General features: G+C 38.5%; 1 protein-coding gene across 1 annotated transcript in view; it reads right to left on the reverse strand.

Annotated features, from left to right (window-relative positions):
• GALNT18 (polypeptide N-acetylgalactosaminyltransferase 18) overlaps positions 1 to 13,165 on the reverse strand; it is a gene marked incomplete at its 5' end in the record, with an annotated part of 74,971 nt that extends 61,806 nt beyond the window's left edge. Inside the window, 3 exons of the mRNA XM_010180029.1 lie at positions 9,284 to 9,398; positions 11,896 to 12,093; positions 12,982 to 13,165. Coding sequence (XP_010178331.1) covers positions 9,284 to 9,398; positions 11,896 to 12,093; positions 12,982 to 13,165 — 497 coding nt within the window. The remainder of the gene's footprint in view (positions 1 to 9,283; positions 9,399 to 11,895; positions 12,094 to 12,981) is intronic.
• Between the last annotated feature and the right edge of the window lie 701 nt (positions 13,166 to 13,866).

Consider the following 13,866-nt stretch of genomic DNA (forward strand, 5'->3'; position numbering starts at 1 on the left):
GAAACCATGCACATCTTTGCTTATTCTACTGGTCTCAGATCCCTTCCTGTCATTCAAGAAGTCTGCCCAAACAGTAGAATTAAACACAGAGTCCTGGCCTGAGACACATAAACTCAGGATTAGAAAAATCAGAAATTAGGTGGACAGGAAGAGAAAGAACACATACTGCTTACTGAAGCTGTGATTCTGGTTTACTCCCTGCTTCTAGATGCTGAATGAGCTGAGAGAATCATGTCATTGGCATGTACCCCTACAGAGTGGGAAATCAGGGTGTAAATTTCAAGAGGTAACTGCCTATAGTCACAGCTCAGAACAGTCTGCATAGAGAAATCAGAGACTGAAGGGAGATATTTTTAAAATTACTTAATTGGTTTTACTGAAGCCTTGTGAGGTTTTTGAAGACCATTCTACTTATCATCATACAAGCCTGTCATACTCTCAGGTAAATTTATCTATTTGTGTGTGAGCATAGCTTTTTTTCATAACCAAGCTGAATATCTTAACAAGAAACTGTAAGCAACCTACAAAAACACACCCCCACAAACTAAAAGACTTTTAAAAGCTAAATAAAAGGCTTTAACATAACTAGAGCTGCCCTCAACTTTTAAAATGTAAATTATCCCTTAAATCTTGCTTTTGAAGTCATCATTAATTGCCTGATAGGTCTCATTTTACATTAACTGTGCCTTTATAAAACACTCTCATTGAAAAAGTAATACATGTAAAGATTCTTCCCATATTAAATTGCCAGTAGTTTCCTTCCTCTTTTAGCTAACTGCTTCATTATGTACTTTTAAAATTGTTTTGTTCTGCAGGGATTAATTTTGCACATATCTTCATGAGCTGTGAAACTTTTACAACGTATTGTTAAACTACGTATGTTATGTTGCTGGTTTACAATTGCAGGAACTACTTTATGCCTTGTGTTACTAGGAGATAACACGCTTCAAGGGTCACTGAAGGCATATGGCTTCATGCAGTTCTTTTTCAAATGTGTCTATCTCATTGCCAGCCACAGAAAATAACTGACACATAAAGCACTACACTGCCAAGTTTAAGTCATGAATAGGAAGCAGAAATCACTTTTCCTCTTAAAAGGCAAAAAAGCAGCAAACTGAATAACCAGATCACCACTGGTTTAGTATTCATGCAGCAACTTACTGCACTGTCCATCTTTTATGTTTTCACCTTTCTCTCCCTTACCACTGCTGTACTTAGTTTGACCAATCTTGTTAATCTTGCACTAATCCTAAAGACTTGACCAGTACCAGAAGATCAAGGTAAGGATATAACAGAACAAGAACAAGAACAAGGACAAGAACAAGGACAAGGACAAGGACAAGGACAAGGACAAGGACAAGGACAAGGACAAGAACTAGAACAGAATAATATCTTCAGTTGGAAGGGACCTACAATGATCATCTGGTCCAACTGCCTACCAATTCAGGGCTGACCCAAGTTAAAGCATGTCATTAAGGGCATTGCCCAAATGTCTCTTAAACACTGACAGTCTTGTGGCATTGACAACTTCTCTAGGAAGCCTGTCCCAGTGTTTGATCACCCTCTCGGTAAAGAAGTGCTTCCTAATGTTCAGTCTAAACATCCTCTGGCTTAGCTTTGAACCACTCCCAAGACTTTTGGTAGATGATCAATGCTGCAATACCTGTTAGATCCTTCAGTACTCTGGGAATAATCTCATCAAGCACCATGGACTTGTGAATATGCAGCTGATACAGCTGGTCCTTTACAAATTCAGTGTCCACAAACAGAAAGACACTGTTTCAATACTCATGGTCCCCTGACTGGGGACAGCTCAGCCCAAGGCGTATCAGTATTAATAAAGACTGAGGCAAAAAAAGCATTTAATGCCTCTTTTTCTTCATCCCTATTAGTTGGATGACCATCTTCAACAAGTATCATTCCAGCGTTTTCTTTAGAGCTTCTCTTGCTCTTACTATACTTTTAAAAGCCATTCTTGTCATCTACCACAACACTGGCCAAGTTCAACTCTAATTGAGCTTTGGCCTTTCGTGTCTTCTCCTTACACATATGAACCACAGCTCTGTAATCTTCTTGCAAAGCCTGACCTTGCTTACAGAGATCACAGAATTTCTTTTTTCTCTTGAGCTCCATGATGATTTTCCTGCTCACCCAAGCTGGTCTTCTGCCTCACTTGCCTGACTTACGACACAAGGTGCTGTGACACATGTAAAGGTCTGGTCATCTACTCAGTTCTCTTAGAGCACAACAATCCCTTGATCACCTACCTATTAATCTTTTTTAGATTAATAAATCAGTCTTGCAGTACTAGAAACTCTCCATTAACTTAAATTCTAGAGAGATCTCTCCTCAGTATCACATTAAGAAAAGCAGGAGTATGGAATCTTCACAGATTAGACCATGAAGAATTGTAATACCAGAAGCTACAATGGCATTGTCAACATGCTGTGACTTGAAGTGATGAAAGTTATTAAACATAAGGCTATCTTATAATAATGCAATAATTAATTTGCATATCACCTGAGTCCACTGATTTGTAAGTGAATATTGACTTAAACTGTTTTATTTATTTCCATACCACTATAAACAAGAATTTCCTCTCATAAAACATCAAGATATCTATATTAATGCCCAGTTGGTAATGTGCATCCACACAGGCATAACCAATGAAAAACACCTCTGAGAAATCTCAGAGTGCCTCTTCCTCCTCCCTCGTAGGGTATAGTGATACCATGCATTAGCTGGTGCTCTATCAATCATATGCTTTCCTGTGGGAGCAGCTAATAAAATGTTCTCTTCCCAGAAAGAGCAAAAACATACAAATGACTCACTGGTAATGTTGTCTTTATGTATAATTACACATGCTGTAGCTGCAAGTTACCTGCTGAGACATTCACGGAAAAATGGAGGAGAAAACCCATTATTCCACTGTGGGTTTGACACAAAACCAGAATAAGCCACAGAAACCCAGCTTCTGTTGATGTCATGACTGACACTCGTTTGGAGGCATGACAATTCCTTATTTTATTCTCAACAGAGGCCGCTTTTGCTTTTTTCCTGTTGAAATGATGACTCTGTAAATAGAGAATTTTAGTCTGCGTCACCTTGGGATTCAGTCTGTTAGCACAGTGAGGTACTCTCCAAAGGCAAATTAACCTCAGTAATAATTCTGGCCATACGGAGAAGCCGCTACTGGTTACACAGTGGGTTAGGCAAGTACTTATGCCATACTTGCATTGCAAAGGAATTATTTTTATCTTGATGGAAGTGTAGGCTATGAAAAGCCTTGACCACTTCTTGTAAGAAATAACATTTAGTTGATCTTTACAAATTTTTCTTGCAGAGTTCAGTCTAGACATGATCTCTTCTTAATTCACAAAATGGATAAGAATAAAAGGTATCTCTATTTAAAGCTTTAATGTAAAATTAAAGAGAAATCACTGTCTTAAAAAGCAGTATTTAAGTGTTATCTAAAAGTAGCAACTAAGAATATTCTTATTCCTGTACTTCCCAGCCCTTCCCCTTTGCACATCAACAATCTAATACTGCTGAACAGCACCTGTGATCATACATTAAGGATTTTTTCTGCACAGCAAATCATTCCCTAGTGGGAAGGGCTATGGCCTATTTACTAAAATCAAGCTAAAAACATGGCTTTAAGACCACAGCAAGTGACAGTAGCTGAAAATGCAAGAATGGGAGATGTCTAGATTTATTTTCCTGAAGGGAATTTAGGGAAGATCTACATTGCTCAGTGGAGTGCCACGAAAGGGGACCCAGCGGCAAGGACAAAAAGGGATGCTATGCACACATGACACATCCCACTGCTCACTCTCCATGCAAACAGTTCCACAATACAGCAGCCTGGTGAAAAATCCCCCCACTTTCTTTGTTTCCTCCCAGTCATTTCTACCTCTCTTGCCACACCAGTCTCAATTTGTGTAACACAACAGTTTGTGAGGCAGCATGATAAATGAGAAACTGATTAACGCTTACATTAACCCTGCAGTTTAAAAAAAAAAGTTACAACATAAAAGTTTACTTCTGAACTGGAGGTTTTCAGAGACACTGGGTACGAGGCAGCCATTCAGACAACTATGCTGGCAGAGCCAAAGCACCGGTGTGCTGCAAGAGGGAGAACAAGAGGATGGCAAGGAGAAAAAGAAAATCTAAACCAGCATAGCTGTTTAAGACTCTGTGTTGTGAAAATACACCCTAACTTGTACACTTTGCAAAGGCTTTCCTTAATAAAAAGAGACATCTATTTACATGTAATATACTCACGATTTCCTATAATTCATGGCCTGCATTAGAAACACTGGCAGGGAAAATTGCTGGAAACTCCTAGAGAAAGAGGAAAAGGTCTAAAATGTTTTCAGATAAATACGGAGATCTGGAGGAAAATGTAAATATCTGCACTTGCTCATGATTATCAAAAAGAACGCTCTTGCAAGGGCATATTATAAGAAAGATAAACAACTGAGATACACAAACACTCTGGATTTGAAATGACTGGACATGTAAGCCAGCAATAGGCTTCTATGCACCATATGAGAAAGACGAGGCTAACTAGCAAGCAGTGAAGAATCATGGTCCCAGAGGTTGAGGTGGGGGTAGGTTAAAACAGGAAAAGAAAAAAAAGATAGAGCCAAATACACCTTCAAAAGAAAACCCATACCCCCAAAAAAACCCACCCCGAAACAAACAAATAAGCAAACAAAAGAAGTCACCTCTGAAATTTGAGAAAAAATAGATCAGAGAGAGTCATAACAGACTTCACATCTGCTTGCTCTGCAACAGAGGGACCCTACTGCACGGACAATACCCCAGAGAACACCGGGACTATTTTCTGGTCAAATAACTCATCTCTGCACCTCTGTTCATAAACTGCATTCCTCTTGCTCTCCACAAACAGAAAAAGCATCAGCATCAGCTTCAGGTAAGTTCTATAGGCAAACTACCAGACTAACAAGAAATCAAGCAGATCTATTTATTATAATGCAATTTTATTGCCAATATAACTAATTTCACAATGGCAATCTGCTGTATAAAACTAGTGTGTCATACTCAATCTGAACTGTAAATGCAATTTTCCTCCTGGGTCAGCTGATGTAAAGTCTTAATATATCATTTAGTGAGAGCAAGATCCATTCCTTTTCCCTCAAAGAGCTATTACCTTCTAACAAAAATTCCTCTCATTCATTTAATGGGGCCATTATATCCCTGTGAACACAAATTTATCTGCAAGCACAGGGTCTTTGCAACATACATAATTACTCTAAGTCAAAGCCCAGGCTTACATTCCCTTGACTCTGATGATGACTTAGTCTGTGACCTGAGGCAAATCTCTAAATATTTGTTTAGGCATCTCTAAAAGTGGTACAAACAACTGTGTTGTAACAGATACTTGGAAACTTTAGCAAACATGTAGGCTGCTTTAAAAGACAAAATTATTGCTACAGGCTTGCTCTTGATAGAAACTCTTCTGATGACTTCAGTAGGAATTGGAACAGGCCTTTAAGAAGCCTACTGAAAACTAGACTTGAACCATCTAATGCACAATCTAATTGCATCTAATTGATTGCAATGGATTTGTAGGGGCTTCCATAACTACAAGTACTATTTGTGCAAGCACAACTCAGAAGCAGAGCCTAAATAACGGTGAGAAATGCCAGCCTTACATTTTGTTTCCACTATAATGCAGTACCAACACGGTTCCTATTGGGTCTCTTGGATAAGCAGTGGTACTCCAGTCTGCCCTCCAAATGCAATCTGGTAACTTAAAAGCACACTTAAGTCCATTCAATTGGGAATGATTGAACATAAACCAAAAAGAAGCATTCCTCATCCTAACAAGAATTTAAGAATATGATTCTGGGGCACAGTAAACGAATCTTTCAAAAATCCCAGATAAAGTAACTGAGCTGCTCAAAAAGGATACTGTCAACTCTTGCACCAACCAGCCTGCCTTTATTTTCTTATGGAACAAATAAATAGCTTTGCAATAAAGTATTTGCTTGAGGAGGAAATACAGCATTGCTTGTAAGATTCAAAATGCATTCATATTTTCAACTCCATCTGTCAGCTTCTAGCTCAAGGCAACAGAACTCTATTAATATTTATTTAATAATATATTTTTAATATTTTACAAATGTTACTACAAAGCCACAGACAAGGGTAAAAATCTTAGAAGTTAAAATAATACACCAGATTAGAAACAAACAGAGCTGAGTAGAGAAACTAAGTCATCACAGTCAAGAGAATAATCCTTCCATCAAAGAGTTGTTTACTGTGCCTTGTTATGGTTTACCAACAATGGATGCTTCAGATACAGTCTCCAATAGTTGGGAATTCTCTTGCACTCACGTAACACAAATAACTAGGTATCTGTGCAGATGATGAGATGACAAGAATACCTCCTGGGAAAGGGTACTGGGATGAGTCTCCATTTTGTCCGGATCAAAATTCCTATCCCTGCACAGTGAAAACCCCACCAGTTGAGCTGAAAAGAAACCATTTCAATGTTTTAGAAGACACAGTAATGGTTTCTCCTTTATAGTGAAAAGAAATCCTAAATAAGTAGACTTTGCTTCTCAGAAGCATGTCAGCTGGGAGATTAAATTTTATCTCACATCACCGAAGATGCAGCTGCTAACACAGCACATGGAGAATACGGCTTTGGGTCTGTGCATAGGCACAGACACAGCCATTTACCCAGACCTGTCATCACATGATGCCTAAGCTGGTCTGCGTATGAGTTTGGCTCACAGTGGTTTTACATCCTCTGGAACAAAACTAGTAATATAAGGACATGAGACCATGTCTCAACATGTTTAAGATAAACAGGCAGCTCAAATGATCCCAACTCTTGCTGCTATTTCTATAGTTGAAAGTAACCTCTCCTGTTCCTTTAGATGGTTGCTCTTATGTGCTTACGCATAAAATTTTCCAATGAGAGAACTGACTTCCAGTGCATAAATACTGCAAAGAAAGGGAACAGGGTGTGTGAGATTTGCTTAAAATCCATGAAAAAAAAAAGTAGTTTCACTAGATATCAACTCCATAATATCAAAGAATGTGATACACAACATCCTACTTCTTGGCTAGCCTGGATACAGGCCAGTTTGAGTACACAGTATCTGCTTCTTCACTCCAACATGATAATGCATATCACACAGCAGAATACTAGATGAAGCTAGGTGCTTCTTAAAAAAGGGAAATTGCAATGAAAGATGAAGCACAGTGAGCAATCTGTAGACACAGATTGGAGAGCATAATTTTGAAATAAAAACATTACTTATTGCACTGATACTGTAATTATAATGTAGTTTTTGAAGAACAATTACTGTCTTTATTAAGTGATTCATCGCAAACCTTCCAGTTGAAAGCAACACAAGTAATCTCGAGATGACTATTGGGTGCTGCAGAGACAAAAATGTAGTTCAGCAGCAGAGACAGATCATCTGGCCTAAAATCACCTGCTGACTACAGCTTTCAATGTAGCCCTACCTAAAGGAAATGAAAGGCAGACCCTGGGAGCTGCACCTCTAGGGACAAGTGCTTAGGATGCACCTCAATGACCTGGCTTGCCCAGAATAATATAAGAGCACATTTGAAGTGGCCACCTGTATTTTGCCAAGACATAGTGTATGGCCCTAGATGTGTGGCTGAGGGAGGGAGCTTTCTTTTCAAGCTTAACATCTGTAAAAAATACACTGTGCTTCCTAGAAGCTCTAATATTGTACTGTACATTTATATTCATCGTGGTATTATCTGGGATATATTGAGAACTGTGAGAAGGGCTGGTAATAAACTGCTGAAAAATCTGTTCATTACAGCTCAGTAATTTGTTTTGATGTAGCCAGGAACACAGATCCAAGTCAGGATAAAGTTAGATGAGGCAGCATACATTATGCTACCTTACACACTACAATCTGTTACAGATGAAACTATTTTATGTAGGTCAGGCACTGCTTCCCTGGAGACAGACAAAAAGCCATACGGAAATCAGAGCAGTGTTGGTCCTCATTCAAGTGATCCAGTCTCCTCCAAAGTTTCAATTATGCAGAGATTTGTGTCTCTCTGCTCTTGTCTATCAAAGCACTCTTCCCAATCAACTTCTGCAAGGCTAAGTAGAGTGGACTGGACAGCATATATATCATGATGCAAAACGAGATAAAACTCGCACTCACAAGGAGACAATAGTTTTGTCAGTTGAAAAAAGAAAAGAAAAATCAAAGTGACACTAATTTTCAACTGATCCCAACACTGAGCTGCAAAATCAGGTTTCAGGAACAGAAAGGGGCTCTCTGGCCATTACAGCGAGGTGAATGGTGTTATTAAAAGAAGCAGGCTTGCATCTGTCTCTTGCTTTCTTAAAACAGCACTCTAATGTAACTGAGAGGGGACCTGCCCTTCAGTCTTGCTGCAATAACACTTTATCTCTGACAGGTGAGAGAAAAAGGCCTTCAGGAACCCAGAAGTAAAAACAAGTATTTTTGTAGAGAATTCCATGTTTATTTTTTTTGCTATTGTATAACAGTGTGCTTCTATTCTGGCAGCCAAAAAGCACAAAACACAAGCTTCCACTAACATTTCATAGCAGAGTTCAGAGTTTAATTTTGTAACACATCTCTCCATTTTTCATTACCACCTATCTAACTGCGAATTTCTCTTTTATCAAAAACCTGAAAGATTCTCAAACAGAGCAGCAGTATATTTTCAGAATGCCATTGAGCTGTGAAGCGTTATAGAAAGAAGTACACAAATCACACACAATATTGCATATAGTAAACAGATGAAGAGTACATGATGAAAGAAGAAAATATGTGCACTGATGAACTTTATGAATATCTTAATTCCCCTCCAGAGAGATGGCTGCATAAATGCCTATATATTCCAGTTAGCTCCTCAGTGATTTTCTTAATTCAAATAAACAAAGTAATCTAGAAAGGCATTTCCCATTACACTTTGACCTCCCTACCAAGTCAGGAATCACAGGTAAGCAGGAGTTTTAAGGTGTCATCTCTGCAGAATTCTAGCATTCTTACCATCAAATCCTGTATTTCTATCCTTGTCCCAGGTAAGTTCTTTAAAAAGATATGAGAGCTTTTGCTCTTCCTCCCCATTCCCCTCAAATACAACAGTTTATACTACTACAGAGCTGTGGCTCTCCTTTGCATGCTATAATCCACACATTTTTCATTGTTTTTCTCCCCCCACAATAAAAAGTAAGCTGTATCTTAAATGCAAGCCACCAGTGTTGGCTGGTTATGCTCCTTACCCTGATTCCAAGCTCCACATTCTCTCCTCCATATACTTCCATGCCTTCATCCAGCAAGCCAATCTCCTGGAAATATTCTCTATCTACAATGAAGCATCCAATCAGTGCAGGACTTCTGGAAGAATAAAATGGCAGCAAACAAAATTAGCAGATAGAATCTAACTTTTCGCACCATTTGACCTAGCAGTTTTAAACATAATCTATATCTGAATAACAAAATCGATCATATTCTTAGGGAGGTGTTTCTCAAACAGATTTATCCAGCTTTGGCTTCTTATGTCCTTGATTCTATGGTGAAACAAGCACCACTGAAGGAAAACAGGCTCAAAATGATTGACATTCACCACAACAGGGAGGATTTCAGTGCTAACAATGCAAGATCCAGAAGCTCCAACTTTGTTTCTGAGGCAGCAGCCATTCTAGTCTCTGTCCCTGCAAAGTCCTCAGGTTTTTTGTCTGTGATAATTAACAAGGATACCAAATGATGCAGTTTTGTGTGTTTAACCAGAAGCTGGGTTCATCTACAGCTAAGAAAACTTGTGTCTATATGCTTATGTAAAGGAAGATACTATTTCTTGAATAGGAACTTCCAGGGCAAGTTTTGCAATACAGAATCAAGAAATGCCTGGCCTTACCAGCATACTGTGACAGTAGTCCATTGTCCCGAGCCAAATTTAAACAAGTCACATACCTTCACCGAATCAGTAAGGTCTATTTATGCCATGACCTGAATTAGCCAACTATTATTATGCAGAGCCAATCTTAAGAAGGTAAGAGTTTATGCACAGAGAGGACAATTTTACCTTTGTGAGACGCAGTGGGGGAGAATACAGAGTAATTTGGCCTTTTCATTCTTCTCCTACCTTATAATCCACAATGGCAAAAAATAAAAATATCTTTTCTGATTATTATGCTGGTATAATGAACTCTGGTAACAACAGGATATTAATTAGCAGTACAGGGGAAATCATCCTGCATTTACTGGGAACATTCAAGCTGTAGTAAGTGTAGACATCTGCTTTCAAACAGATTACAGGATTTTTTAATAAAAAATTGTACAATCTACAGAAAACCATACATCTATGCCTTTAACTTGAAGTGCTATAGTACCCACTTTATAACAATGAAAGAATGTTTCTGATGTATTTATTATTGAAGCAAAATCAGTTAATGTCACTTTAAAAGTTATGCTTCTTTTATGAAAAAGCACTCTTGCTTCTGTTCTTGTTTTAAAGTACTTTTTGGAGCACTTGCTTCCCTTTGCTATAATTCTAGAAGCATACTGAAGGCATGATTGAAGCCATCAATCAATGTATGTGGCTTTTTCGTTCGTGTGTTTTAATTATCCAGCACACACGTAGAGTGTATTGCACTGAATAAAAGGTGCCAGTGAAAGGGCTAGGGAACCAACCCTGACATCCAATATTCATAAAGGACATTCACTCCACGGTCCTCACATAGAACAGAGTTTCTGGGTAAAAGGGAAAGGTAATAGATTTGCTCTTTCCTCTGAGTTTTACTCAGAGTACTTTTAATTTTAAAAGTCACCATAATTAGTAGAGAAGGTCTACCTCTCCAGGACATTTTCATAACGTTAACAGAGTTCATTAGCACTGAAAACCACTTCTAATTATGTGGAAAGTACCCCCCCATTTTACATATGTCTGTGGCAAACCTGTGAATTTTTATCTCCCACTTCCAATTATGAGCCCTGTTGTAATGATCAGCATGTGGGTCAGTGCAGCTCAAAGTGTTTAAGCTGACAGCTCCAGAAAAAAACTCTCTGCCTGAAAAGACAGAACTACTGGATGAAGGATATGGATACCCCTCACATTGACTGCATGGAAACTGATTGGTAGTGATGACCCTCTCACTCTGCCACTGCTATTTAAGGATCTGCTTTGCAGCTGATGAAAACAGTCTTCACACTTTCTTTCTGCAGATGGCTGGAGTACAGGTATCAGTGACCTCCTTGGAATGAATGCATAGCCAGAAGAAAGGCCTGAGAGCTCAGCAGAGCTGCTGAGGGGATTCAGAAGCACTTGCTCCTCTCCTGGAGATAAGGATATTGCTCTGTACCAGCCTAACAATACTCTAGACATGATAACAAAGTACAGAGCTAGATTGTACCAGAGCAAGGAACTAATACAGTCTTTGCTCACACACTATCAGTGGACCAGCATTAACTCCCAGGACCTAACACAGCTCTAAAGCTATGTGACAGCATCATAAAGGGTACAGCTGTCAGATCAGTTCTGTTTATATCATCCATTGTAAAGAAAAATCCTGTTTCTGTCCCATTACCACTGAATTAGCAGACAAGACGTTTGGCGAAAGTAGTGCTGCTGAGCATTCAAGTCTGCCATTTCACTTCAATTGTGTTTTGCCCCCCCTGCTAATAACAAGGAAAACTATTTTAAAATATCTACTAAAAACAACAGTTTTCTCGATGACTCTGTACAGGTCAAGGACAAAAGCTGAAGGGGACAGCTCAAGGACATTTAACGTTACAGTCAGTAAAACCCATTACATATCTGTGACCACTCACCATCTGTCATATCAAGACGAATATTGCCAGTGACACACTAATCTAGGTCACAGTGACTTGTTACCTTATTGGAGCAGTTGTGTTCTCCAGTTTCCACCATGATTTCGGAGGGTTCAGATATCGGCACCACAGCTCCCAGTCAAACCCCTGGGCTGAGAGGGGATATTCCTCTATTTCAAAATTATCATACTTAATATTATCAAATGATGGAGAAATTACTCTTTTTCTGTCTTCTTTTATCCTAGTAAGCACTGGTTCAGCCCTAAAACAAAGAAAAAAAGGAATGTCAAGGTTATATCAGTAGAAGCATAGCACTGATAGAAATCATGCAATCATAGAACAGTCTGGGATGGAAGGGAAATTTGAAGGTCATCTAGGGCAAAGTCTACAGATCCTACCCATTCAGAGCTCCCTTTGCTTTGAGACGGAGTTTTGACAGAGCAGGATCTGCCCCAAAATAACACACTGCAGTATTTTACCTAGGGTGCTCTATTCTTAACCTTGATGTTAGCTGGTGAATAAAAGAAATGAGTATCTGCATATCATAGAGCATTTCCATCCTTGCTACCAAATAACAGTAACTTCAGGCTCTCAATATTATTGTTATCAAGGACATCAAGATCAGAGTTAATAATAGATCTATCCTAGGGACAGAAGCTCCTGCGTTTTTACCATCTTTTTTTACTCAAGAAGCACCAGACATATTAAATCCAGACTGAACAAGTTAAAATACAGGGTTTCAGTTATAGGCTACTTTTGCACTGAGTAGCAACCTCAGTGCCAAAGTGACACTTTGTTTACACTGTAGAGCATATAAGAAACATAATGTTTTTAATTAAATGAAGATAATTTTGCTCCTACAGGCAAAGGGCTACATTATTGGAGGAGGTTTTTAACGTGCAGTTTTCCAATATAGTTTAAATACATTGTAATTAGATCAGCAGATAACTCACACTATAAAAATTAATCTAAACTATGTTACACAGCAGAAATACATTTTTCTGCTTGTGTCCGTGATGGTGTCTGAACTTTCATTAAAACGATCACAATACTAACTCACCTACTACATGCAAGAGAAACGCCATTCAGTAATTTATAAACAGTGCTTGGAAAAGGCCCCTTGGTCAGAGATATTCAAGAAGACACGTACCATCCCACATTGAATTCCACATGGGCATCAAAGAGAGCAACTACTGGCGCTGTGGCTACTCTCCATCCACTAACTCGAGATCGAATCAGCCCCTCTTGTTTGCTGTGTCGAACAACCTTGATGAAACCAGGCTTCCGGGCATTCACTTCATCAACATACTTCTTTAGTTTCTCCTTAAGTTCTTCTGTGGAAAGGAATCAATCAGATGTTAACAAGAAGTATCAGCTTGACAAGATGTAAAAACCTGTTCTTTCAGCAAAACAGGAGTCTTCACACATGGAAATACTCCATTTTGATACAACTACTAAGAATTCTTAAATAGTCAAGTCTAAAAGGAGGCAAACAAAAAGTAGAAGGACCATAAATTATACAGTAATAAAAAATTTCAGGTGTAACTATTTAGCCTAGATGAGTGCCATCAGAATCCTACCACTGTTTAACATTAACATGCCACAAAATAAAGCAGTCGATAATAAAGTACCATAGCTACATAAGTGCATGTTACGTTACTGTAGCAACACACAAGATAACTATCTTCTATTTCCAGAAAAATACACCTGAGTATTGTCCATGAACTTTCTTTACCAATATTTCAAGAAAAAATAAGAATAAAATGAATTATTTATCCTTTTTCTATTTATTTTTCTGAACTTCAACAACTCATTTCTATCTCTACTAAAAAGTACCATGACTTCTGCTCTTTTCTCAGCAGAACAAAGACCAGTAAAAGCACTGGAGGAGAAGAACACCTAATTAAAACATGACAACTTTTAAATCAACAGCTATGGTATCTCTGGTTTAAAAACCACTGCATGAGAAAATCCAATAATATGTAGAGGTGAAATACGCTGTTAACTGTTGTTATTAACTGAAAACACTGTTCAC

The sequence above is a fragment of the Mesitornis unicolor genome, unplaced genomic scaffold (genome assembly GCF_000695765.1).
Source record: "Mesitornis unicolor isolate BGI_N332 unplaced genomic scaffold, ASM69576v1 scaffold15482, whole genome shotgun sequence".
NCBI lineage: Eukaryota > Metazoa > Chordata > Aves > Mesitornithiformes > Mesitornithidae > Mesitornis > Mesitornis unicolor.